Raw genomic sequence first — 26,904 nt, 5'->3', positions numbered from 1 at the left:
AAAGACTGAGGCGGAGCACTTTTTTCTATATATTAATGCAGTTACAACTTTTTGTAGTTACAGCAGCCAGTGTTTATACAAATTTGTTGAACAGTTCACATGTCATCAGTTGCTGCAACATTCCTGAGGGCGGCAGCAGAGGATCTTTGGTTTTTTTCTTTCCTTGTAGTTCTATTTGAGTAGACATTCAGTTGAATCCACCCAAAATACTGAAATAAAAAGCTTCATGTCAGCATTATTAGTATAGTTTTATAATTGTTGTAATCAATCAATCATTCAGTTTAGTTATCGTAGTAATTCTTATGTCGGCTGTTTAGCGGGCCTTTGGTACTATTAGTTAGCCATGTTGTACCTTTAGTTTAGCATTGTCATGTTTAAGTTTATGTTAGCTGATTTAGCCTTCCTGTACATTTGCTTTTGTTTAGTTTATCTTAGCTCATATTTTAGGTATTGTTAGATTGTTAAATTCCTGATTGTTGTTTAGTTCAGCTTTAACTTTATCATGATTTCATTTAGATTATTTTAACTACTATTTTGACTGTCTTAGCTCATGTTTAGATATGTTTAGTTTCATGATTTTATTTAGATTATCTTATATTTCATTTAGATTATTCATGATTGATGTTTTTACTTCTGTATCTCTATATTTGATTATGATGTTTTTATGATGTTTGATATGATGTTTTTATCTGTATTTGATTATGTACCTGATTGTTGTTTCTATGTTGTAAAACCTTTGAATCACCTTGTTGCGGAAAAGTGCTGTATAAATAAATTTCACTTTCACATATGATAGACTTTTCATCAACATCATTTTTCTAGATATCTCTGAGCTCTGGGGTTTTTAGAAATTAATTAAAAAAATTGTGAACTGAACCTACATATAACTAGAAGCACTCAGAGAGTGCAAACCACCATTAAGGTCATAGCGTCATTAAAAAATAGTCTAATTGTTTGTTGTGACAGCCACAACCATTTCCTACAGGTTTTATCAAAATCTGTTGATTAGTTTTTAAGTAATCTTGCTAACAATCCAGCCAGCAGCACTGAAAACATTACCTCCTTGGTGGAGGTAACCAGCTGTAAATCTGGGCTCAGATGCTGAGCAGCAACTGGAGCAAAATCTCTGTCCTGGGTAGATTTTAATGACGCTTTCAGAAAACAATCATTGTGTGGATATTTACAACTGACTCCGTTTTGGAGTGAACCCAGTTCAAGATGACGGCCTCAGCCAGCTGACCTTATGAATCTCAAAAATCGCTTTACCTTAGCCAGATTTACAGATATTAAACTAAAATTTGGGATGGTAGTAGCTGAACGTCACTGTAAAGCATACTTCAAGAGCGACATGGCGCAGAAAATATTTCGCTAAAAGTTTTGTTTAAACTGTTACCATCAGCCCTGTTTACCTGTTATCAAAATATGTCATCAAATACTTAATGGATTCTAGTAAAACCTTCAGAAAACAATTATTGGATGTACATCTACAACTGATACAATTTTAGCGTGACCATGATTCAAGATGGCTGCCACGACGAATCAACATTAGGTAATAAAGTAATTGACACCAACTTAATTTATAGATGTAGAATTTGGTGTGGTTGTGGCTGGGAGTCATTCACAACACATACTTGTCTTGAGAGATGAGGCGGCCATCTTGAATTAAATCTCTGTTATGCAAGGCGGCGGGCGATATGCACTCTTTCGAGAAGTGTGAGGCCTTTAACTTGTAAAAAGCTATAACATCTGTCTTTTAACTGTGAGTTAATCAGCTGGAAGTAAAAACTTTCAGTCTTACTAAATGTTTTTTATCTCGGGTCACACTCAAAATGGTTGTGTCGAGACAACATTAATAAAAAGGTGGGGAAATTTTAGTTTCACTGAAGTATATTTTATGCTAATAAAGTTATTTCCCCCAAAACTGTCAAACCTTTTAAATGCGCATGCAGTGATTTTATTATCATGACACAAGAGCACCTGCAGGTGTCAGTGTTGACATGTGCATTGAGACAAAACAACTCACGGAGATCATCCATCCATCCATACATATATATTTTCTGCCTCTGTGACAGGGACCTGGTTTGATGAAACCAAGAGTGAACTGTTTGGTCTCAGCTGTAAATGTTACATCTGGAGGAGGCACCGCTCATAACTTGCCCAACACCAACCCCACAGTGGAACATAGTGGTGGCAGCGTCATGATGTGGGGTACTTTTCAGGAGCAGGGACTGGGAGACTGGTCATGGGTTGGTGTAAGAAGAATGGCGCGAAATGCAGAGATATCCTCAATGAAATCTTGTTCCACAGAGCTCAGTACGTCAAACTGGGTCGAAGGCTCACCTTCCAACATGACGATGACCCAAAGCTTACAGAAAGAGCAACCCACGAGTGGCTTAAAGACAACTCTCTGAATGTCCTAGAGTGGACCAGCCAGAAACCTGACGAGTCCTAGCAACCATCACTGGAGAGACCTGAAAATGGCTCCACTGTACATTATATTAATTATGAAATTGCACCTCTAACATCGTTTATTTCTGTTTGTGTAAAAGTCATGTTAATCCCTCTTTCAACCAATATAATGTTGATTAAAATCAGCATTATATTACACTTGAGGATTAAAATAAAGAGTCAGCTGGGGCTGCAAACATGTTTACTGAGAAAAAACATTTTGCTGATGCACATCAAATTTTAGATTAATATTGTTTATTCCTTTTATAACAACTGAACCTTTTCAGTCATTAGGTGAACAGACAGCACAGTTCACAGAACAAAAACAAAAAAAGACATGTTTTCAGATGTCATCAGCAGAACGATGGAAGCACGAAGTAAGTTTTTTTTTCCAGAAAGTGCAGAGAAGGTCAAGGAAAAGCCTGTTCCTCCACTTCCTTTACCAGTCATCTGCGCCCTCCAGCCAAACTCTCGACTCCCAGACGCTCCGAGATTTCAGGGTAATGAAACTTGTGATTAACAAGTGTGCCTCCAAGATATGGTTCTTCCGTAAAACCTTTGCTTTAAGCTTTGGAAAATGTCCTTATTTGACATCTTACTAAAATCTGTCAGCTGATGTCACAAAGAATTTTCATGGATTTTATCTTCATGGGCTTTTGGTTAGGATTTCAATCGAGCTGCTTCGGCACCATTTCACAAGTTCAGACTTTTGTTCAGTATGGTTTAAACAAATAACTTAAATGTTTAACATTTCAAGTATCAGAAAATCTAAAAACCACATTAATGAGAGGCATCTTAAAACACAGTGCGTCATAGCTTTTAAAAAAACACATTTTCCTTTTAGTCACAAGACAATCTAGTAGAGAGTCATTTAAGGTGCAGTTAAAGTGAATCGCAGTGGATCACAAATAAAAATAAATACAAGTTAATACAAAAAAAAGTCACATAGTTACAGAGTCTCTGTTTTACGTAAAGCAGCTATGTGTACATGTGCAGTTTGTGCCGCTGTCATCAGGAATGTTGTCCTTCCAGTCGGAGCTGTGACGGCGACTATCACAGCAGAGCTGAAGGAGCCACTCTGGAACTTCCCAGAAAACACAGCGATCCCTGGTTCAGTTCAGGTGTAGCGCCAACGTCAGTACACCACCTGAAGCGGCTGACAGCCCACTGAAGAGCTCCGGCCGGTTGCCAGCCCCTCACACACCAACAGACATCGAGGCTGGCCGCGTTTGGGAAGCGGACGATCATTTCTTCACGTTCGAGTTGAAAAAAAATGTCAAGCATGTTGGCATGTGCCATTCACGGGAGGGTGTGTTGAACTGTTTGTCATCCAGGCAACTAATTAATCCTGTGTTTACCAACACACTTCTGGACAAAAAGGTTGCTTCTCCATTGTTTCTTGGTTTAACTAAAGTTCTTTCCAACAAAGAAACAGATCTGGATGTTTTTCAAGTCCATTTCTCCCAACTGATGTGAGTTTTTGTCTCCGTAAAGTGCTTTTGCTACGTCTTGTCCGTCTCTGCTTGAATTCCTTTCAGTATCAATAAAACTATCAGGGAGACATTTCTAGAAATTCAAACAAAAGACATTTTCCCTTTAGAGTCCAACCAGCTCAGCTCCGCTTGCAGACCAGAAGTGCTCATTTTGTAAACCTTCCAAGACTCATTGTTGTTCTCAGGGGTTTCTTCTGGCATTTGTTGTACCGACGCAGAACAAAGTCAAAATTTGCAGTTGTGGACATGGCATAAAAGACGTTTGCCTTGTCTGGTATGAGCAACTCTGAAAACAAGCAAAAATATATATAACAGATGTTACAAATGAGTTCCATTCAGTTGCCACCATTTAAGGCTTTTATTTTGACAGACTTCTCCATTTCTGACCTCTGTCCTGCGAGATGACCTGCGTCAGAGTGAAGTCCTGCCCGTTCATGTGCTCAAGGTGATGCTTCTCCAAAGCTCTCTGAATCACCTGAGCAGTTTTTTCATGGCTGGTTAACTTGAGAAGACAAAGAATCACAAGTGTCTTAAAATACACCTTGAAAAAGAAGGAGGAAGTTTTGCTTGAGAAAGTAAGCTGTGCTTATGTAAGACAGGCTGCATGTTCGGGAATGGTGTTGGACCTGTTAAAGTCTATTTTCAACTGTTTTTACGACTCTTTCTTTTTTCCTTTTTAAACACTGACCATTTGAGAGACTTTCCAGCACAGGTTTAAGGTTTAAGCTAACATGGCAGAATCTTAGAAAACATGGGGTATCCTTCAAATTCATTCATTTCCTTTTTAAATCCCACAGCTGGCTAATTGTGCAGTCTCTCTATAATCATTACATCACACTGTCCAGCTGGAATGCTGCTTACCCTTACACATACTGACTGTTTCAGCTCTGTGACTACCTCTCTTTCCAGTTCAGCAGTGGAACAGTAACAGATTGACATCACCGTCTTGAACCTTACATAAATCGAATTGTGCCTGGCGTGAAAGTGTTTTGTTAGAGGGGCTATAAACTGCAGACAGAGTGGCAAGAGTAAAGGACGTTAACAGCAAAATATCTAACACATTCTGTTACAAGGTTGTTTTATCCTGAGCATTTTACGGTGAAGGAATGTCTCTGCAGCCAGGACATCGAATTGTTAGTTAATGGTTGATATTTTCCAATCCATTTCACCTACCAAGCGAGTTGCCCTGTCAGACCTTCAACTAACCCTACATTCAGAACAATGCTTGAGTTTTCAGCTTGAAGTCATTAACTCACCAGGATGCTTTTATACATGTTTCCATTGTCGTGGCCCAAGTCCACGCTGACCCTGACGATGCAGGAGTCAGCCCCCTGATGGTTATACGCAGGCAGGCAGGTCATGGAAATGGAGCGTTTGTGCTGGGAGGCCAGAGGAGGATTCGGGCGCGAGCAGCCATCAGCTGAGGCTGCAGAGCAGAGGTCCGTGCTGCAGTCAGAGGAGGAACTGGAGGGGGAAGGAGACTCTGAAGAAGAAACCGCTGAAGGGCAGGGGGAGGATGAGGAAGTTGAAAAGACCTCAGATACATTGCTGCAAGAGCTGTGGAAGGACTGCAGAGGAGAAAGGGAGAAAATAATATTTAAAAGATGATATTCTTAGGTGTCACTGTAAGTAGTAACAGCATTTGTAGCACTTTTGAAACAGTGAGAACTGAGCATTAATAAATTCTAACACTTTTATTGGTCCTAAAAAAAGGAAATGTTTTGCAAGTAAAAATAAGTATCCCAGTAACAAAAGTAGTTTCCTCCTCACTCATTATAAATGCTTAAGTGGTTCGTTTGACTGCTTGAAAATAGTCAACTGTGTGAGAAGCATAAACAAAGAAAGCTTTTCGAAGCACAAAGAGCTGTTTGTTGAAAGACACAGCATGACGAAGCTTTCAACAAAGACCACCACTGTTGGCACAAGTGGCAACAAAAGGATGGATAGTAGTCGGAGATATGAAACAATGGAGACTGATACCAGCACGCACACACACAGCTGGTTACCTGCGGTCGGGTGGAACGGGACAGATTTGGAGAAGACAGATCCTCCATTTCAGAACCGCTGGATCCGGAGGACGAAACACTGATCTGGTCGGCAGGGAGTTTCTTAGAACCATCGCCTGGTGTCAGCAGACTGAAGACAGAAAACTTATGTTGAGGAAAAACAAACTCGTACTATCATACTAAGTACTCAGTTTTAAAATGAATAACAGGTTGGTTGGACAGCCATCTTGAATCAGGTTGACTCAGTTGATCAGTTGTAGATGTACATCCAGTGATTACTTTATTTAAGTTTCATTAAAACTTATAATTTGGAAACAGACAAATACAGGCAAAAACATTGTTTTAGATGGTCTAAAATATTCTTCAAAGCCCAAAATATAGCAAAGCACACTCTTTTTGTTCCAGGTGTGACTTTGATATCCATAGAGTGTGTGCAGGATTGTAAAACGTGTGTTTGAATGCAAACTGAGTTGTGCAGCCTGATACTCACAAGGAGAGTTTCTTCGTGAGAGAGCGGTTGTTCCAAGACGTTGGCGAACACGTGTCGATCGGAGGCTCGAGCCGTCTTGACAGTTCATAACTTTAACAAAAACACACAATTACTTCAGTGCTCATGAAGATGACCAGAAAAACTCAAACTTGTCAAAAAATATTTTTCCTTAAACTTAAAATTGAAGAAAGCAATATGTTTTAATTGCTCTTTTTGACAGAAGAAACGGTTGTAGTAACGCCATGTTCAGTTTATACAACAGCCAATGTTTGATTACGGTCCAGCAGTAAGTTCTCTGCATGTGATTCCGTCATGTGTTCAAGGAAAAAAAAAGAAATGTTGTTTTGGCTCACCTCTCCAGATCAGTAAGCAGCTTATGTTCATGTATACTGGCAGTGATTTTACGGTGATGAGGGAGTTTATACTGGGAACAGGACAACTGCAGCACTCGAATCTGTGAAAGGACATCAAATTCCTGCAGGAAGGGAAAGAAAAAAATAGGAAATGTTTATAGATAAACAAGGAAACTGAAGCAAAAACACACTGCAAGATGCCGTGGCAGGTCAACCGTCAGGTGGTTGCATAATCCTGCTGAACCATCAAGGTTCTGTTCATATTAATCTGTAAATGTTTAAAAGGTGTCATGGGATTTAAGCTTCTAATAATTACTAAAGTATATGACTTAGTTTTTGTTTACTCTTACAAACATGCCTGTCTACACACCCATCCAGCATGCAGGAATGAAAACATGCTGCACCAACACCCTTGGACATAGTTTTTGTTTGTGTAAAAGCAAACTAAAGGCAAAAAAATGCATAAAAGAAAGGAGGAACCACTTACCCTTCTCCTCTTCTCAAAGTTTATGAGTCCACCCTGTTAGAACAGTCAATTGTTAGTACTTTAAAAACATAACATAAACCGGTATATTGGGGGACATTTTAACTAATCATACATGACTCGGTGTGTGTCTCAAATATATCTCTTAAATGTATTTTCACTTCTTAATTCTACTTGAATATAAAATATTTAGTAAAAAAAACATGTAGTGTTTATTTATTAAGGGAATTTAAAGCGATATTTTAGCCTTTTTGAAGTAAGTTTCAGGTTAGAAGGTATAAAAAAACATTTTACATGTTGCAGATAGCTTTTTTGATGACTTCAGGTTAGAGAAATAAAGTTCGAGTCCGACAGGATTGATGAGCGAATGGCTCATCTTGGCCTAGATAAGCAGTTCATGTGAATGCTTTCTTATAAACCTTTACACTCCTGTTAAAATTCTCTTTGAATGGTTATTTATGTAGAATTATTGGCAAATGCAAAAGACAGTAGCAGCTAGTTGTAGAAATTTTATAATTTTTTATAAATTTAAATTACTGTTTCTCCAAACTAAGACCATTCAAAAAAGCTATCTCCAACAAACATGGTATTTTAATGTTAAAAACAAGTGTATGCACGTTTTTAAATGTTGCAACACTACTTCTGATTGACTACATTAGATTTGAATGAACTTGTCGCTGCTATGCCCTGATCTACAACCCATATTATGAAGGAAATTCTGTATATGTTTCACTTTTGTCAGTCCTGTTTAATATTGCATGACTGACCTGCACAGTGTCTGGCAGAGCTGTGTCCAACATGGTGAGAACGGTTAGATAGGTGCCCAGGTAAGGTACCACTCCACTGGAGGTGCTCTGCAAACACGACATGCATGGAGACGCATTAGTTTTTCACAGCAGTGGCTTTTCTCTTTATCTTTGTTATTCAGCTACACATCTTTGATTTCTGTCTTTTATACCAGAGGGCTTAAACGTGACAAAGTTCATACACGTCAGTCAGCAGCACTGTGGGCTCATATTGCAACCCAAAAAGACCACAGTCCAGTCTGCTGTTACCAACCAGAAATCCTGGTGACCTGAGGGCCATTTGAAACCTGCTTAGCACTGAGGCTAAAGATAGGTTTGGGTCATGAATGTGACAGAGATTCTCCACCCACACTTAGGGGACAAGTCAGCTCTCATGTGGCTTTTAGAGGTGTAATATAAGAAAGGAAAGCTCCAAAAGCCTTTGGCCTCGCGTGAAAATTACACTCAAAGATAAAAGACGACATTGTGCCACATTGCCACTGCTTGCTCGGGTTTAATTCAAATGTGCGCCTTTGGCTTCATCCCGGGCCTTCAAAACGCCTTTTTTCTCTCTGTAAGATTTGGCTTACCATCTGTCTGAGGAGTTGACACTTCTTGGGTATCTTTGGAGAAACGTTATCCACTGTGGCTTGGCCTCCATCCTGTTAATGACAGTCAAAGCAGTGTTCGGTTAAAGGTTGAAGGCACTCCTGGCATAAGAAGAGGTTTCATTACACATTAGCTCAGAATATCCTGTTTAATAGCTATTTTTTCAAAAGACTAGAGGCCATTCATAAAGCTTTTTAGCCTTTATATCTTTTAGCAAACAGAATTAGGTTCTGTAAACATATGAGGGACAGTATTTGCGCTGATAAAAAGCCTTTTTTATGAAAAGAGGGGAACTATTTACCTATGAAGACATGTTCTTGTACAGAAACAAATGTTGGCTATTGTATACATAAAGTGCTGATGATTTGTTCACTTTAGAGTTCTTTCTCCGGAACTGGACAAAAGACATCTGTGACACAGTCATGTAAAGATGTCTACAGAGAAAACACTGAAAGGGAACATAATGTGCTCAAGGCTTGTTGTTTGCCATTAATAGTCCGTTAACCATTCCTGCAAACATTAACTCAAGACACAATATTTTTTAATTATTACAAGAGTGAAATCCATGAAAAAGATCATCATTTCCAGTGTGACAAACAATCTTTGCATCATGTTATTCAACTAAACTTTAACATATTGTGATGCTGCATTTGTTGGTCTTATCCACCACTTTCAGGGTTTTCTTTTTCTTGCTAGGTTTCTACTCTGATATATTTCAGTCTTGTAATTTACTTCAGTTCTCATTGTATTCAAGTAAAATGTAAGTAAAGTCTAAACCAATTGATGGCCACAGCAATGTGGAGGAATGAATGACAAGTAGAAATTTGTTGGTCTTGTATTAGTATGCATAATATGACTGGACACTATATGCAACTGGTACTGAAAATTCAGTATTTAGATGTTGGCACTCTTACAATGTTATATACAATCCAACAATGCAAGATGTATGAAACAGCAACATGACATTGTACACAATGTACATATGCCAAGAACACAAAAGAATAAGTCAGTGACATACAGCTTTGATGAGACGAAGAAGAAAGACAAGTAATCACAACATCTCTTGTGCATAAAAGCACCACAAGTCCTGCACGGTACTGTAACAATGCAGACAAAGCCTAGTTTCTAAGTTGCTATATTTATGCTATAACATGATTGATACATCCAACCAGGCATTGCTGGAGATCACCCTAGGTATACTAGAGTATTTTTTAATGTAAATAGGCAATGTTTTTTTCTTACGGCCACAAATCTCAATATGCCATAGAAATGCAGAACAGATACACAAAAATGAAATGGAGATATAATTAAGAAACCCATATTTTGAGCAAAAGAAGGCATTTGAGGATTACCTACATCTAACAAAATGAAAGCAGATTTTTTTTTGGGATAGGTGCTTTTATAGGCTCTATGTTAAAACCCCTTTGGGAGCAGCTATTGCTGGCTGTTGTCAGATCTAAAGTCCACCCATGGCTGCCAAGTTGAGGATGCTGACTAATCCAAAACCACAGAGCTTCACACAAAAAACATAAAGCTTTCAGGGGTTTTTTCTAACCTCCACCAGGAGCTCCTTGTTGATCAGAACACAATTCTCATCAGGAAAAGTCTCCCAGAGGTTGTCAAATGTGGCAGTGCTGTCTCTGCAAAAAGCAACAAAACCAATATGAAGTGCAAAGCTTTTGCATTTAATCCAACATTTAAACCATAATCCACAGTAAGTGGTGTTAAAAATTCACACACAACTGCTAGCTTGCACTGTAAGCAGTTTCTATGAAGTTTTGCCACCTTGAACTTTTGGCGAACTATAATATTCATGACCTGAACTAAACTGGGTCGTCACTTAAAACCACATTTCTGCCGATGCCTCAAAAACAGTCACAGGATTGCACTCGAAGAGGGTTCAAAGGCCTCATTAAACAATGATTATGTAGAAATTCGTATATTTTACGAGACAAACAAAAGAATGTGGCCTTTGAAACAGACGTGGTCTAACCTGCAAACAGCAGCCCAGGTCTTCCTCAGCCTGTAAACTGCATTCGAATGAAGGGCAGACAGGATGGCCTTCTGAGAAGAGAAGTTCCTCAAGCGATGGCATTCCTGCAAAACAAACAACTTGCATTTCAAGGACTGACTAAATTCTGAAGTGTTCCAAGCATTTTTCCATCAACTTAGAGAGCTGCACAAGACAAACCATCTGGAAATAGAGTCATTATTAAGTCACTTGGTCTCTAAAACTGACCTGTGCTACTTTGATCCACTTCTCTATGATGCGGGCCCTCTGCGCCGCTGACGTGGGAGGCACACGGGAGGAAGTGCGAGGCGGGCTGAGCAGGGACCCAATGACCCAGTTGGTGATGGTATTGAACTGTGCAATAGTGGCCCGAATAGTGGGAGACATGTTCTCCTTCTTGTCTCTCTGGGACCACATGCAGCCCAAACACTGGTAGGGCACCACTTTGCTGAACAGAGCCTGAAATGTCCACAGTCGGCTGTAAGTCGCCATCAGAAACCGAATGCTGAAAGTGAAAGATGAGAAAATGTTCTCTAACATACAGAGTCTATTCGAGTGAGCTGCTCTGCAATGGCTGCAGCGGAGAAATCCATGACACCGCCTTGATCCAGAGAGTTTTCGCATCCCGAATCCTCGTCAGCAGACCCCTCCTCATCTTGCTCAAGATCTGCTGCAGCGGAACCAACATTTGATGCCAGTTCTGTTTTAAAAACACACCAAGAATAAAGAAAATGTCAGCACCTTTTTTAGGTGTTTTACATTATTCCCAGCAGCACCGACTGTGAGGTTGGGATGAAAAACAACACTGCTAATAGGACATATTACGAGGTGAAAGGTCACCTTCTTTCTGGAACCTCTTGAGCAGTTCCTCAGCTTGTCCAGCCAGCGAGCAGAAGTTGGGCTGGCTGCGCATGTCGCCATGCACTGCGGCGCTGATCGTCAGGTGATCCAACAGCAGCCTGAGCGCTGGATGCAGCGGAGGCTCCCGGAGGTCCTCACTGTACTCATCCAACCATGTCTGAACAAAGGTCAGTAGGGGGCTGAGGGGAGTGGGGGAACGGAAGCAACATTACATTTTAACCATCTATATGACACAATAAACCAGAGGAACTCATTATAGATAAACAGGGTAAACTCATAACTTATCTACCTACCTCTTAGAATAATCAGCGTTGTCAACATCGAAATAGGCACTGTCCCTGAGAGCAAAAATATATAAAACAAAAGATTTAAAAGTCAAAGTATACACAACATCTTCTTTTTGTACAGAAATCTCTTAATCATTATTTGTGGCTGTCTCGCTGCTTCGTTAACTGCTGACCTCAGATCCTGCCGACCACAGTCTAAAACCTCTCTACACATAATGACTGCTGAGTCTCCAGATAATGAGCACCTGCAAGGCACTTCTGATTACATCAAAGCTGGGATAAGGCGCTTTCTTTATCAGTGGGAACATCAAGTGAAAACACCCCCCCTCACACACACACACACACCACCATCAGGTGACTGCCTGAGCAACAAAACAAAAAGGTTTTCTGAGAATACAATAACTAGGCTGTTAGAAACTATGTTTCAGTGCTAACACAAAGACTACAGCTTTTTTTGAATGACTTTTGATGTGAACTGGCCTACATAAATAAACTGAATTAAATTTAGAGGAACATTCTTGTCACAGTGACTGCTTGTTTGAGGCCTAATTTCTCCTCTGCTTTTCTGTCTGCCTGTCTAATTAAGAATGCTGCCAGGGTGTGACAGAGACAGTTGTGTGGTTAACATGGTGTCCATAATGAGCCACTGACAGCAGCTTTAGTATTTCCTTTCATTTTGGTTCTCTTTTCATTTAATGTAGAGTTTATACATTAAAACGTTGTTATTTTGTCAGCTTAGATCAGTGGTGCAAACCCTTCAGGTTCATACCGGCAAAAGAGCAATTGCAGAAGGTCATGACCCAAATATTACTGGTTTAAGTATGCAAACTTTGCTCAAAATCCTATTAAACATATTAGGGTTCAACAAAGTTGGGCATAATTATAATACAAACATAAACAACTACAGTATGATGCTAATTCTATTAATTTATTATTAATTATTATCAATTATTTATATTTATTCTTTGCAATAATTATAGCTAAAAACTGCCATTAGCATTTTTCTTTTACATTCTTCAGAAATATTCTCTTTTTTTTTCCAGTAGTAATTATACTGACTGAATATCAACAGGCACAGGTCAGACAGAACCTATTATGGACGTACTTCTGGAAGAGCAGCTCTATGAGCTTCGTTGTGCTGGTAAACGTTCTGTATGTGGAGAGCAAGATCCTGCCGTAGTCCTGCTCCTGGTTCCTACAGTCGAGGAGGTAATTCACCAGCTGGTCCAGGGTGGCGGCCTTCAGGCGCCGCACCTTGCAGGTTCGGTACTGGACGAAACCACAGCACAGCGAGCTGGTCTCGCCGTGGCCGGGGGACGTGGGGACGGGCTCCCGGCGCAGAGTGACCCCGTACACCGCTCCGTCCTCTGTCTCCTCACCCCACTCCTGGACTGGGTTCTGGGAATGACAGAAATGGAAGAAAAGGGGTTTCGGTTTCATGCGGAGAACTCTAAACACATGATTTGCACCTTGAAAATTTACGGGTCAAACACACAATTATCGATCAAGTGATGTTTATGGTTATAACAGAAGAAACATGAAGAAATGAAAATAGTAACAAGTCATCACGGCCAAGCAGTGACCTACACATAAATTAGGGACATAATTAGAGACTTACATCAATCTCACTATGGACCACAGCAACTACGTAATGTTTAATACTCATCATCCACACTGACCGCACCAACAGATCAGCATGCAACAACAATAACAGGTTTTAGGTTTTCAGGTAATGCACAAATACCACCAATACAAATCTTTGCTACCATGACATAAAATATAATGTTGTTTAATCTTTGCCCACAGCCGAAGGCCAAACAGCAATATTGTGTTTGTCTGTTGTGGGTTCGCTTGTCTGCATTGTTAGTAAAATATCTCGTGAACCACTGGATGGATTTCAATGAAACTTTCAGAAAGCAATCATTGGATGTACATCTAAAGTTAATTAAAATTTGAAGGTAACCCAATTCAAGATGGTCCCTGCATCAAACTAACCTTAGGACACAAAAATGACAATAACTTCTACAGATATTAAGCTCAAATTTGGTGTGGTAGTAACTGAGAGTCATACCAAACCCATACACGAAGTTATACATTGAACAAGATTTTTGCCTAATACTTTAGTTTTAACCATTGGTGTCAACACTGTTTGTCTGTTAGCAAAATAAACCATGAAACACTGGACCAATTTTACTAAAACTCTCAGAAATTAATCCTTATTTAAACATCTACAACTGGATAACTTTTGGAGTCAGCCCTATTTAATATGGCTGCTGCAGCAAATCTACATTAGCCAGTACAAAAATTATCATAGTTTGGTTAATTTCATACGTATTGAGCTACAATTTGGAGTAGTAGTAGCTTAGAGTCATCCTCAACACCTATTTAGAGCATTAACATTTTGTGCAGGATGTTGCTGTGGAGTGAATTAAGTCTCTGTTTTCCTTCAAGGAAAGCGAGGCTTCGAATTACTTTACTTTTTACATTTTCTCTACAACAAATCACCCTTAACCTTCCAGGAATTTTGTGGGCACATATAAATGTTTATGGACAAATACAGGAGAACTGCAGCGTAAGCACAACAAAGCAAAATCCTAAATACCCGAGGGCTTTAACTTTCCACTGTCTCAGCTCAGAGCTCACCGCAGGAGTGCAGGTGTTCATGCAGAGGCTGGAGCCTTGGTCTTATTGAAAAAGAACAGCTTTTCATATATTCAAACCAGAGGTCAGGGCTCTTTTGATCTCAGCGCGGGCCTCTGAATAATTTTTCAAGCAAAAGCCCCAGCTGAGACGCTTAGCATGACACTGAGGAACCGGTTTTATCAGATGTGCATACTGAGCACCTTGTCCAGTCTCTCAGCTCATCTGAACCGTAACAAGACAGCAGCTGGGTTATATAATAGCTAATAATATGCCATTTTTCTAATAAAATGCAATGAACGCCTTTTGTGACATGAGGACACTCCACAGCATCACAAGCTTGTTGTTGGTTTCTGTTTGTGATCCATATTCAATTCAAGCCGAATTGTGTATTTGATCTGATGTAAATGCAAAATAGTTTGCGCCAGGAGCCTAAAAGGAATGGCTGCTCTCACTGCAAAATATCCTGGCTTCCATCTTTTGATTTTAGAAGTGAAAGAAGAGGAAAAGATGCAGATCACTGAGTGACTTTGTCATTTAAATTCCATGACCCAGTTTTCAATGCAAACTCTCTTACTCTTTATACAGAACAACTGCAGGCATAAATACCAACTCTGCCAAGACTTCTGACTAAAATATCTGGGTTGTGTGCAAGTAGGTTAAATTAATATAGCTGCATTTCAAAAAGCCCTTCAATTTTATAATAAGTCCAGAAAGCTTCAAACCTTCACAAAAGTAATAATAAATAAAATATTTGCATGTGTTTGTCTGTGCCGTCAGCAAAAAATCTCATATATCAATTGATGTATTTTAATACAATCTTCTAAAAGTAATCATTGTGTGTATATCTGCAGCTGAATAATTTGTAGATCTGACCTAATTAAAGATGGCTGACCTTAAAAAACACAAAGATGATGATAGTTCTGTCAATTTTACAAATATTGCCCTAAAGTTCGGTGTGGTAGTAGCTGAGCATTGTCCCCAGCGCATACTTTGAGCGCAACACAACGAGCAACATATTTGCTTAAAACCATGGCGTTAACAGTTGGAGTCAACCCTGTTTGTCTGTTAGCAAAATATCTCATGAATCTCTGGATGGATTTCAATGGATATCTCAGAAAATACTGGCTGTATATCTTATGAAGTCAAGTCAATTCAAGATGGCCACCCCAGGTAATTAACCTTAGTCAATACAAAAAGGACTATACCTCAGTGGATTTTACAGATTCTAAGACAAAATCTGGTGTGGTAGTAGCTGAGAGTCATCCACAACATTCTAACCAGTCAAACAAGACATCGCCATATTTCATGAGATTGCACATAATGTTATTTTTTGAGCTTTGGCTACAACTCCATGATTTCTCAACATAAAATGATCTTAGCCTAAAAGTCTGTTGTGAAACGTGGCAGGTGATTTGCATTTCTTCAAGGAATGCCAGGCCTTTCATTTGAGTGGCGTGACTGGAAGTGATAGTCACAGATGTGCCAAACCTTGACAGGATTCTTTGCTGATGATACGACAGAAGAGCAAGAGGAAACAGAAGTGAATGCTGAGGGTCTAGTTATTTAGAGTTGGCCGTCTGAGCCTATTTTCTGTTAAATTGACATTTATGTCACAGCTACAGGCACTGGTCAGAAAAGTAAGCAAGCAGGCATACATTTATCTATGAATGAAACTGTCATTTTATATATTTTTAAATCAATAAAAGGTTGTAGATAAAGATCTAAATACAACAATCAACTATTTAAATTTTTAGTTTTTTTGTATTTATGGCCCCAGCCGGCTCAAACAGCTGTCCACAGATTTGCTCTGCCTTTTGGTTAGTGACACATCAAATCAAACTTACCATGGTTATCTCCCATTTTCCCATCTTGTCCGGTCTCTCAAGGACTCTGGCTCTCCATCTTGACAGGAACCTCTCTTGAAATGAACTTTAAACTTACTGGACAGTGAGTTTATTCAAGGTTTCCTCCTGATTTAACTTAAAGTCAGACACTTTTATCTTCATTTAAAAGGCAGCGATCAGCAGAGTTCTTGCTACGTTTTCTTTCCCTTTTTGTCATAAAAGTGTGTCCAGCCTGTTTCCATGTGGCGGTTTGTCCCAGGGCCAACAGAGACGAGCATAAAGCTGCTCCAACTTGTCTGAGCGGAGGAGTGAGATCTGAACGCGCTGATCCCAGCTGAGAGCGCTGCTCTGTGACAGCAGAGGAGACTGAAACTGGCTGGGTTTTATAGCAGGAGGAGGGGACTTCTCAGGGAGAGTCTGAGGGGAGGTGTGGCGCTGTGTGTGTGTGTGTGTGTGTGCGTGCGCACAAGTTCCTTTGAGTCTATTCAAATGCAGAAATTTGAGAAATACGCCAACAATGATTTAATTATTGTTTTACAGGGCTGTTCCAAAGACGTGAGAAAAACAAACATGTAAAATGAGAAGTGAAAACTGTAATTCTTTATTAATAATAGGTTTATATAAGACTAGAACAGTGATCTACATAAAATCTGATCAATTATTAACATAATCTGTGTTCAAGCTTTAAGATAATTTAGTTTGTTTTAAGTGGGTTTTTGTGGAAACCTTATGAACAGTTAATATCTTACCTGTCGTAGATAGCTCTTTGAATGACCAGAGTTTGGAGATTTAATTCTGATTGGATTGAAGAGCTAATGGCTAGTCTTAGCAGGGCCAGATCAAAAGACTGTTACCCTTTTAAAACAAAACTGATCTCAAAAACCTTGGCTGTTCCATGAGAATGCTATTTTATAAACCTTTACACCGTTGTCATCTTCACATTACATGGTTATTTCAACAAAAATATTAGGATATTCCTGCTGGAAGTGTCCTATACTGCACCAAAAGCACCAAAGATAGTTTCTGCTGCTGCTGTTTGTGCTCACACATAGCCATAAAACCTTATACAAATAATTGTATAATGTAAAAACAACGACAATGTAAAGATTTATAAAATAGCATACATATGAATTGTTATGGGGGATTGAAGCTGATTTCATACGGTAGCAATCTGCTTTGGTTTTGGCCCCATTCAGACTACATCTTAACTCATCAGTTTCATCAGAATTAAACTCTATTTCTCCAAACTGAGTTCATTCAAAGAGCTATCTACAATAAGTTCATACCCTTCCCACAGAAACCCTTTAAAATATATGAACTAACAGTTTATTGGGATTGGTATAATGCCTAAAATAGTGTTGATTTACAGCAGATGTGTCGGTGGGATTTGCTTACTGTTGTGCCCAGACTATTATCAGTAATGAACCTCTCTGTTTTATGCATTCAAACACTATAGCAACATGTGCAGAATGTGTGCGACTGATTTACTGAGATACAAACTGACACAAGTGAAAATAAAAAAGTATATTCCTGCAGTTTATCATCATATGGCAGCCATATTGTATTCTGAGGTTGGAGCTGGAGAGAAACCTCCAACTTTCTGACCTCAGGAGGTGTTCCAGCTTATTTTCCCGGCATGAAACTATCATTTGAGTACAAATGGAAAACACAGACTCCAGTAAGTAAAAGCCTGCTAGCCCCCCTCTCATGCCCCACTGTTTCTGAACTTTTAAGCTTTATAGCTAAAACCTGGAGTCAAATTCAGGCTAAAACAAAAGGTGGACACATTAGACACAAGTGAAAAAAATTCAGACTGAATCAAATTCATAAAAAATTAATGCTACTGATCTGTTTCGTGTACATGAATTCTCTTTTTCATTTATTTGAATCAATATGTTTGTTCTGACTTATAAAAGATGTCTGGTGAAAAGTTAAGTTTATGTTTCAGTGTAAATATTTCAACATGACACATTTGAAAACCTACAATTTTTTTTAGATTAATGTTGATGTCTGGCGTCAACATTGAACAAGATTTTTGGACCCTCGTATAATTCAGTTTGTCAGCTCTGACCTATGAGGGAATCAATATTTTATGTATTATTTTTTACTTGTAGCCATTTAAACTGCAAATAACAAGGAAAACAGTTTTTTGTAACAAGGAACATGAATGTGGGTGTCTGAAATTACTTTAAAAAACACAACACTATCAGTTCATTTTGGGCTAGCTTAAGCATGTCAGAAACGTTCAATTAAAATCTTAGGAAATGGAGTCGGCTTGTGATAAAAGGGGATAACATACAGTGATGGGGTGGAAAAAGTCTATCCTTTTTTAATTCTAGGTTTACATATCATGAAAATAAACAGATCTGGAATTCATCAGATTCTGAAGTTGGTTAAATCGAACCTCTCTTAAGGTTCCACCACAGTATTTCCATCAGGTTAAGGTCTGGACTTTGACTGGACCATTGCAACACCTCAGTTCTTTCTTTTTTAGCCATTCTGTTGTAGATCTGCTGCTGTGTTTAGGATTGTCCCATTGCATCATGACCCAATTTGATCCAATAATTGCAAGGTACACAGGTTTTGCGGCTGCAAAACAAGCCCAAATCATCATCCCTTAACCACTGCCCCTGGCAGGTGTCTGTGTTGATACGCTGCGTTTGGTTTCTGCAAAACATGGTGCTGTGCATTGTGGGCAAACGTCCTGTCCAAAGGACTTTGCACCAAAAATCTTGTGGTTCATTTAGATTTCACTTTACAAACATAATGGTGGTATCTCACTGAGCTGCAACTGTTCCAAGACTAATTAGGGACTCAAATGCAAGAAAATATGTGAATTTTCCAATTTTCCATTGTATTCGCACTGTTTGGGACCAAGCAACCAGTGGTTTTTGAAAACCATGGCTTGTTTTCACGTGCACGACTTGCATTCTCGGCTGTGCACATTATTTTGTTACCCACTTCTACCCACGTTTGTACCCACCATGGCAGCTGCTACCAGATTGTTTTGGTTTTATTCTGCCGGAGTACAATTTTGAAATGAATCAATTGGGACCAGTTTTTCAGTTTCAGTGGCAGCCCCAGACTCTGGAACAATGTGCCCCTTGGTATTCGTACTGCAGGGTCTTAAATCCTGCCTGAAAACTCACACTACACTGGTTTTCAATTCGAGTTCAGTTTGAGGTCCAGCACATCAGTTTGGCTGTGGTGTTTCCTTGTTTTAGTTTTGTTTTTAGCCTATTTTATTGTACCTGTTGGTTTTATAGCTTTTGAATTTATTTTATTGATGGTTTTCCTGCTTGTTTTTAACATCATTGTTGAGGACTTTGGTCAAAATTGTTGTTTTTAAATCTGCTATATAAAAAAATTGACATTGATACTTTTTCAACATTTATTATCAGTGTGGGTTTTAAACCTGGACATTTAACTTGAATGTTTTCTCGATAAAAACTGAAGATGCCCACAATGTTTTGTGATTATTTCAAGAGAAAAGTTGTCTCACGGATCTTTTGAGCACGTTCAAACCTCGAGCGACAGAGCAGTGTGTCTCAACTCCTCACGCGAGGAAGTTGAGAACTCACAGTTCTCATAGTCACAAGACCTTATGGAGACATTTGGGAAACACCCTTTATGAATGCTGTTTGCCAACTACTACCTTAAGTCGTGGTACCAGGTTTCTTTTTTTAGAAAGAGCTTTTTCACACACAGCTTTTCTGCTTTGGCTTTACTTTTGTTTAATAAAAAACACCAAACTTGGAAGAGGGTTTTCTTTCGTTTTTACCATGACTATATCTTCTTTAATTGCCCCTAATTCTTCTGTATTTTTACAATTTTCTTTTTTTTTTTTATAGTGTACTTCTGTTTCTTAAAACAGACTGAGCTGTATCACAATTTTGCTAAAAATGTTTACTCTTGATTTGTTCGCAGAGCTACCCACATCAAGTGAGCACAGATTCCGGCCTTGATTGGTATTCAAACAAATTTTTCAGGAACAAGTCCCGCAGGCACTGAAGCGTCATGCGAACAACGTAAGATGTGTTTGTGTCAGCAGAGGCAGAGTGCGTAAGCAGAAGGGCATTCCTCCTTCAGCAGACAAGTAAATGTGCTCAATGAAGCCGAAATATTCAAATGTGTAACCATGGCCTTTATAATGACTGACACCAACAATTGTTTTTTTGTGTTTTAAATGAACGTGAGAGAAAAAAAATGTAAAAATCAATAAAAGTACAAAGCAGCTTCCATATGACAGTGTAATGAATTACACTGAATACATAAATGTGAACTGCTTTTCAACATTTGATAACCAGAACACATGCAGGATGCTGGGATGCACAAATCTTCTGTGTTCACAGGAGCGCAGCAACAAAGGCAACAAAATATTCTTGTCCTCTTTGTTCGAAATCTTGGTGCAGCTCTGATTTCAATTCTACCTCAAGAGCAAGCGTCACGGCTACGAACACTCTGATGCTGCTGGGTGTGGCTCATCACAGCCTTTTCATCGTGGTGCTCCCCAGGCGCTAAACAAATGCGTTGCCATAGAGCAACAGCTTCACCTCAACTTGCCCTTATCACATCATTTTTCATGTAAAGGTTCTTTATATGTACTTTAAAGGAGCTTAGGGGGTTGATTTTATTCATACAGCAGTGTGTAAAGTTTTATAAAATTGTATTCATGTGAGCTGTTGTGAAAGTTTGAACACTGGAGTTGTTTGCGTTTGAAGGGACCTTGCTCCGACCGCATTGAAAGATTAAAAAAGATTGTAACCTTTAGGGATTTGCATTTTGAAAAATCCACGTGATTATCAGGGAGGATTTACTGAGCTTTCCCTAAGGGTTCATAGAATATGACAGCTTAGGAGAGGCTCTGGGAACTGGTGAATGTCATATATAAGCTGCTCAGAAGCCAAAAACACTTTTTAAGAAGCAACATTTGCTGACTTTAACTAACTTTGTGTGCTGGCTATGTTAGAACAAGTGAAAGTGTGAAGCTAAGTTTCAACCAAATTTAATTTTCTTCCGACTTATTAGGCTTTGAATCACAAATCCATTGTCATATCTGACAGATGCAGTATATGACTTGTGTAAAATGGGTCCAGTATTTTCTAGGTTTGTTAGAATGAAACATTCAGAAACTCAGTCAGAAACCATGCTTCATATTTAACCTGTCTCTGTCCAATACCATACTTTGAGAGTTTTGATTTGAACCAAATGCTAACACTGGTAGCCTATGGTGCTATTAAGCTCAATCGTTGTATTTATAATCAGTAGGTGGAATTTCAGAGTTTCAAGTCAGTAAAGCTCAACAGCTCACAGATTCCTGACCGACTCCAACCTCAGAATCTGATATGGCTGCCACACCCAGTGGTGATAACTGCAATAATAAACTATCTATTTTCATTTCTGTTCATCTGTGTCACAATAAATCAGTCACACACGTAGTATAGTACTCACTCTACATGGAAACATGTTGCTACAATATTTGAATGAAGAAAAATTAATAATGCACTCTTTTACAAACAATAATTAGCCTAAATACTCTGCACTGCTATGTGTAATCTTAATGGTTTTTTGGCTTGTAGCTGGAACAAGGTTAAGTTGATGTCACCTTCAGACTCAAGTTCCAACTTCTGAGGTAAACAAAACCCATCATGCACATGATAAGCAAATTTAGAGTTCACCATGTTTACTATATGAGTTAAGTATTAACATGCTAACATTTGCTTATCAGATTTTAGCTCATTACTACAAGACAAAATGTCAATTTGTTTGAGGGAGGTTTGAGAACACTCTGCAAAGTTTATAAAAGTGTATTTAAAATTTTCCTCCACTTTAATTGGATTGTGTTCATGTGTGAGTTTAGATTTGGTATATTTTTAATGATATTTATATCAGTTTTACTTTTCAGAAATGTTTAGTTGTGATTATGTGTTTTACAGTTGCTGTGTGCTGCTTCCTGCAGTCCATTTTTTATTTTTATTTTTGGATTAATTGTTATATTTTGTTTGTATTTAGTTAATCTGCGGCCTTCTTATAATGCTGACTAACTTGTTTCTCGTTTGGGTTTCGTTTTGACCAACGTGATAATTGGTCATATTGTCCCCTGTGGTTGTGGGACCTGATCTGTTTTGGTGTTGTCCACATGTGGAGGTGTTACAGTGTTACACATTTGCTGTGGTAACGTGTTTGCATTGATTCACTACATATGTTAGGTCAGGCCCTCATGGGATGCTCTTGGTTACGTTGAGGATTAGATGATTAACGCTGTCTAGAATGAATAGGACACAAGGAGACTCAGACTCAGAGCCAGAGCAGAAAACTGCATGAGGAAAACACAGGATTTAGGTAAGTCACTTTTCTAGCATAATCAGAAGTTAAAATACAAAAGGTACGACAGTGGATACTATTATCAAAAAGCTGACTGCTTGATCCGGCACCAGATGATGGTCTGCACTGATCTGTGGAGATGATATGAGACCATGAGCCTCAAGTGATCTGGCACTTGGAAGCCCACAGCTCCACCTAAAGGAAAAGGGGAAAAAAAGGAAAAAGACGGCAGCAGAGCCAAGAGCAGGCTAGAATCCTAACAGTGGTTCAGCTATTATTTGCATTTACCACCACGAAAATGGGAACTTCTCAACACAGATTTTTAGTTTTAGCTCAATCGTCAAGAACAGACGCTTACATGTCATCCTTCTTTTGTTTTTGTTATATCTACTTTCATGGAATCTCACCTCAACTTGTTGCAAGGACTGAGACTGACGCTTTGAATTAGAATTTTGATCAAAACGCTTCCAAAAATAAGTTAAATATTCAAGTATATCCCCTTCCTCCAAGTTAAAATACACCCAGCATGATGGGCCCATTTTCATGCCTAACTCTAGTTGTACATATTGCTGCGTATCTGAAAACTTGTGAACGGTTTAAACTTGCAGTGTAAATCTTTTTGCAAAAGTGCATCACATTACTTGACTGGCCTGCCTATTTGTATATCATGTCTTGCATGTCCAAATTCTTTTGTGTTAAAAGGTGTGTAGCAGGTTTACTGAAACAGGAAGTCCTTTTCTGTTCAGTATTCTTATCAGTGCTTTAGGTCCTTGTCCTTAACTTGTCTTAAAAGCCTTTTTTCTGTTATCTGATAAGTAATGTGTTCAGTATATTATCTTTGAGTAGTTATACCCATTTCTGTAAAATTTTCATTTTTTCATTTTTTCTTGGAACTCAGGAAATCTTTATAACACCGAATGTCAGCTTTATTGCTGACTGTTAACCCCGGCCGGTACGTACTTCACTTTACAACTCCTTAGTTGTACCTGTGAAGAACATTTGTACAAAGCTTTTCAGCCTCAGTGTACTACATATTTTCACGTCGGAAGAGTGTCATCTGGACATTTTTCAGGAATTAGTCTCCGTGTTTTAGCTGGAACTACGCCAAAGAGTCAAAAAAGTATTTTTAGTTCCACTCAACAAATAGGACTTGGTAACATCTAATTACAATAAGACAAACTTGTGGTGAGTTTTTTCTTTCCCCTGAAAGAATTGCTCACTAAATTCGTAGAACTCCAGCATTTTGAACTTTGGATTTAGGAATTTAAAGCCTTTAAAGGTATGCTGACGGACAAAAGGTTACAGCTGTGAGGAATGCAGACCGACGGTTTCTTATCAACAGAGCACATACCTTTTGAACGTGTTAACGTGCGTGAGACTCATGACGAACACTTGTGACTGAAGAACCTGTGCCATTTAAAGAATGGCCATTGTTCCAGTATGCTTGAATGTAGGACAAACAGCTTTGTTTCTATGCACCTTTTTTTAAACGGTGCTTCACTGTTTTAGCAACGAGGCAAAATAATTCATTAGAGCTCATTAAACCAATTAAAGGAAACATCCGTGACTAATTGAAGAGTGTTGCTTGTTGTGATAAGGCCGTAACCATCTGTCATGACACTCCGCAGTTAGCTCTGTGAAGCATTTTAGCCTCTTTCAGCTCATTATCTTGGCTTCAGAAATCTGAACCTTTCTCTCAAGTTGTAGTCTCAGTTTACCTTAAATCTGACCATCACAAGGTAGCCAACACACAACTCAATTATCCTGATGAACATTAAGGGGGTCTTTTTCCACAGAACGGAGTAGATGACATTACTGTTTTTATCAGCGGTAAAGTTTCTTAGTGAAATAAAACACATCTCTTTGTCACTCTTTCATCGTCGCTGTTCACACATCAGTGGTGCTGAAACCGTGTTTTTCAACATTTTCTAATTTGCATGTGTACCCTGACTACCTCATCAAATAAAAACATAACAACTTGCAGTTTCCTACGGTTCAGAAGCATATCATGTTCACCAAAGATCTAGTAATTATGGGATAGCTGGAATTTATAGCCATTAAGCATCCTGTACTGGTTTAATTGTTCCTGCAGGAAGAGAGCGACTTCCAGCAGGTCAGAGTGAGCAATCCCAAATAGAAAAGATACCTGCAATGCTGACATACTAATCTTAATGCCATCCACATTAAGTAAACTCAATATTTCCCAGTGTCTCATACCTAAGAGGAAATAAAAGCATATTAAATCCAATAGCACAGTTATTGTTTTCTTGTAGCTAATGTAGGGCTTATGAGATCTTTTCTCATAATTACGAAATCCGTATCTTAAAATTATGAGATAAAGTTCCTATTTTTTTCTTTGGTGAATGCAATGCACTTCTCTAAGCTTCCGTACACTTTCTGTGCAAACTAGAAGAAGACTCTAATTCAGAACTGACAGTGACGTAAACAAAGGCAAGTGACAAGAATGAAGGAAACTGAGAGGCATATAAATACAAAAGGAAGTAATGTGGTAATAAATACATGTGACATCAGCTCAGCTAATCAAAAAAGTAAAAAAAAAAAAAGATACAAGAGCAGGAAGCAAAAGAGACACAAAGAAAATACAAACACACCCGCACTGAAAGTTTGTTCACAGAATGTCAAAAAGAAAACTATTTTAAAACAAAGTTAACCAGAAAACAAAACAATACAAAAACAATTTCAGCAACAAAGAAATATGAAGCATACTGAATACAGAAGCTAAACAAAATATTGCTGACCAATCACACAAAAGAAACAGGAATAAACAAAACACAAGCTTTATAAAAACTAATAAATATTGTTCTTGAGCTGGAAGTATTGATTAGTTTATTATAAACAGTCCATAAAATGAACAATATGCATCACAATATTTTTCGGTCAGACAACCAGGCATAAAAAAACTTTAACAACCAGAGGGGATGAGAGGCAGCATCTTGAGTGAAATCATAGTGTTATCAGGTAGTTTCCAGACAGCCAGAACAGTGAGTGAAGGTCAGCAGATACAGAGGATGTCTCCACAACTCATTGGGCAGCAGTATTAGGACTTGATGGAGTCAAACTGTGGGTTTGCACGAGACAGGGTAGTAATGAGCAGCTGTTCAACATGTAGACCATGCAGATGGCCAATGGGCAATGTCGAAACCAACGAGGGCCATTATCTGAGCAAGACATGGATCCTGAAGATTCTGGTCACAAGCGACACCGAGGCAGGATTGTTGTACTGTGTGCCAAGCATTACAGAACGCCGGAAATCTCAGTTCTGCTTACCTCAAATGGGAGAGGGGAAGAGAACCAATCTTGCCAGTGTTGTGGAATGACTGGGGATACTGATACCAGTATCAGGTATTGGTCCGATACTGTGTGTGTACATATCCCCATGAAAGCATTTTGATAACTGTGCCACTTTACAAAAACATGATGTTCACCTCTTCGCTGAGCCCTCAGGTTGTAGCAAAAGTGCAATGTCTACAGTATGGAGGTATTTTTTTGTTCATCTTGTTTTGTGTTTTTTTATTTCATTTGAGTCGGCTGTGCTGATCCACACTCCTTCCCAGTTAGTGGCGGTAATATATAATTAGGTAGTTTGCTAACCACCACTAAATACCATCAAAAGAGGAAGAAGAAGAAGCCGTGTGGATATATTGCAAAGTGAGCTGTGGTGGCAAAAAGTAAAGCGGGCAGCAAATTCTGCTCAGCAAAGTTGTCAAGAGGGGAGATCAAAGCTACCACTTTCAACACAAGCAATTTGAAAAAACATCTGGAAAACCAACACAACGCAGAGTTTAAAAAGTCTGCTAATGGCACGTTCAACGTGTTTATAGTCTCTAACTTAGCAGAAGAGGATCCTGGGAATATACGGATCTTCCCAACAATCTCGCCGCTCACCAGTGAGTGCTCTTGGTAAAGGCTGTTGCTGTCCTGGTTCCAATTGAGGATTTACCACAAAAAGTAAGGTCCTCTGATTTTCAAACACTTTTTCAAAGTAACTGTAAGAAGTTTAATGGCATTTTTTACTCATGTTGGCAAGTACTCAAATCTAAGTACTTGTACTCGGTTTGAAAAAAATGTGGTATCGGTGCATCCCTGTAAGAGACACAATGGCATCATGATGTGAGGAGAGGATGTGACTTCAAGACACCTCCGACAGATTGTGAGACCTTGATGGCTCAGTCTCAGATTAACTCAGATCCATTTAATGCAGCTTTAACACATGAAGTTGTCTCTTGAATACAGCAGCTCATTCAG

At 38.9% G+C, this 26,904-nt stretch overlaps 1 protein-coding gene across 1 annotated transcript; it reads right to left on the bottom strand.

The window, feature by feature from the left end:
- Positions 1-2,683: 2,683 nt before the first annotated feature.
- Positions 2,684-16,684, bottom strand: LOC108236250 (ral guanine nucleotide dissociation stimulator-like 1). Its single transcript, XM_017416792.3, has 17 exons — positions 16,315-16,684; positions 12,933-13,225; positions 11,834-11,878; positions 11,520-11,719; positions 11,222-11,379; positions 10,908-11,138; positions 10,662-10,765; positions 10,224-10,308; positions 8,650-8,721; positions 8,042-8,128; positions 7,278-7,310; positions 6,791-6,912; positions 6,438-6,527; positions 5,948-6,077; positions 5,198-5,509; positions 4,329-4,443; positions 2,684-4,227 (listed from the first exon to the last, which is right to left on the bottom strand). Exons 1-17 carry the CDS (start codon positions 16,336-16,338, stop codon positions 4,088-4,090), a joined length of 2,241 nt encoding a protein of 746 aa, XP_017272281.1. The 5' UTR covers positions 16,339-16,684; the 3' UTR covers positions 2,684-4,087.
- Between the last annotated feature and the right edge of the window lie 10,220 nt (positions 16,685-26,904).

This window comes from Kryptolebias marmoratus, linkage group LG12 (genome assembly GCF_001649575.2).
Source record: "Kryptolebias marmoratus isolate JLee-2015 linkage group LG12, ASM164957v2, whole genome shotgun sequence".
Lineage (NCBI taxonomy): Eukaryota > Metazoa > Chordata > Actinopteri > Cyprinodontiformes > Rivulidae > Kryptolebias > Kryptolebias marmoratus.
Note: the sequence above shows the minus strand (reverse complement) of the source record. Positions and strands in the feature narration are given on the sequence as shown.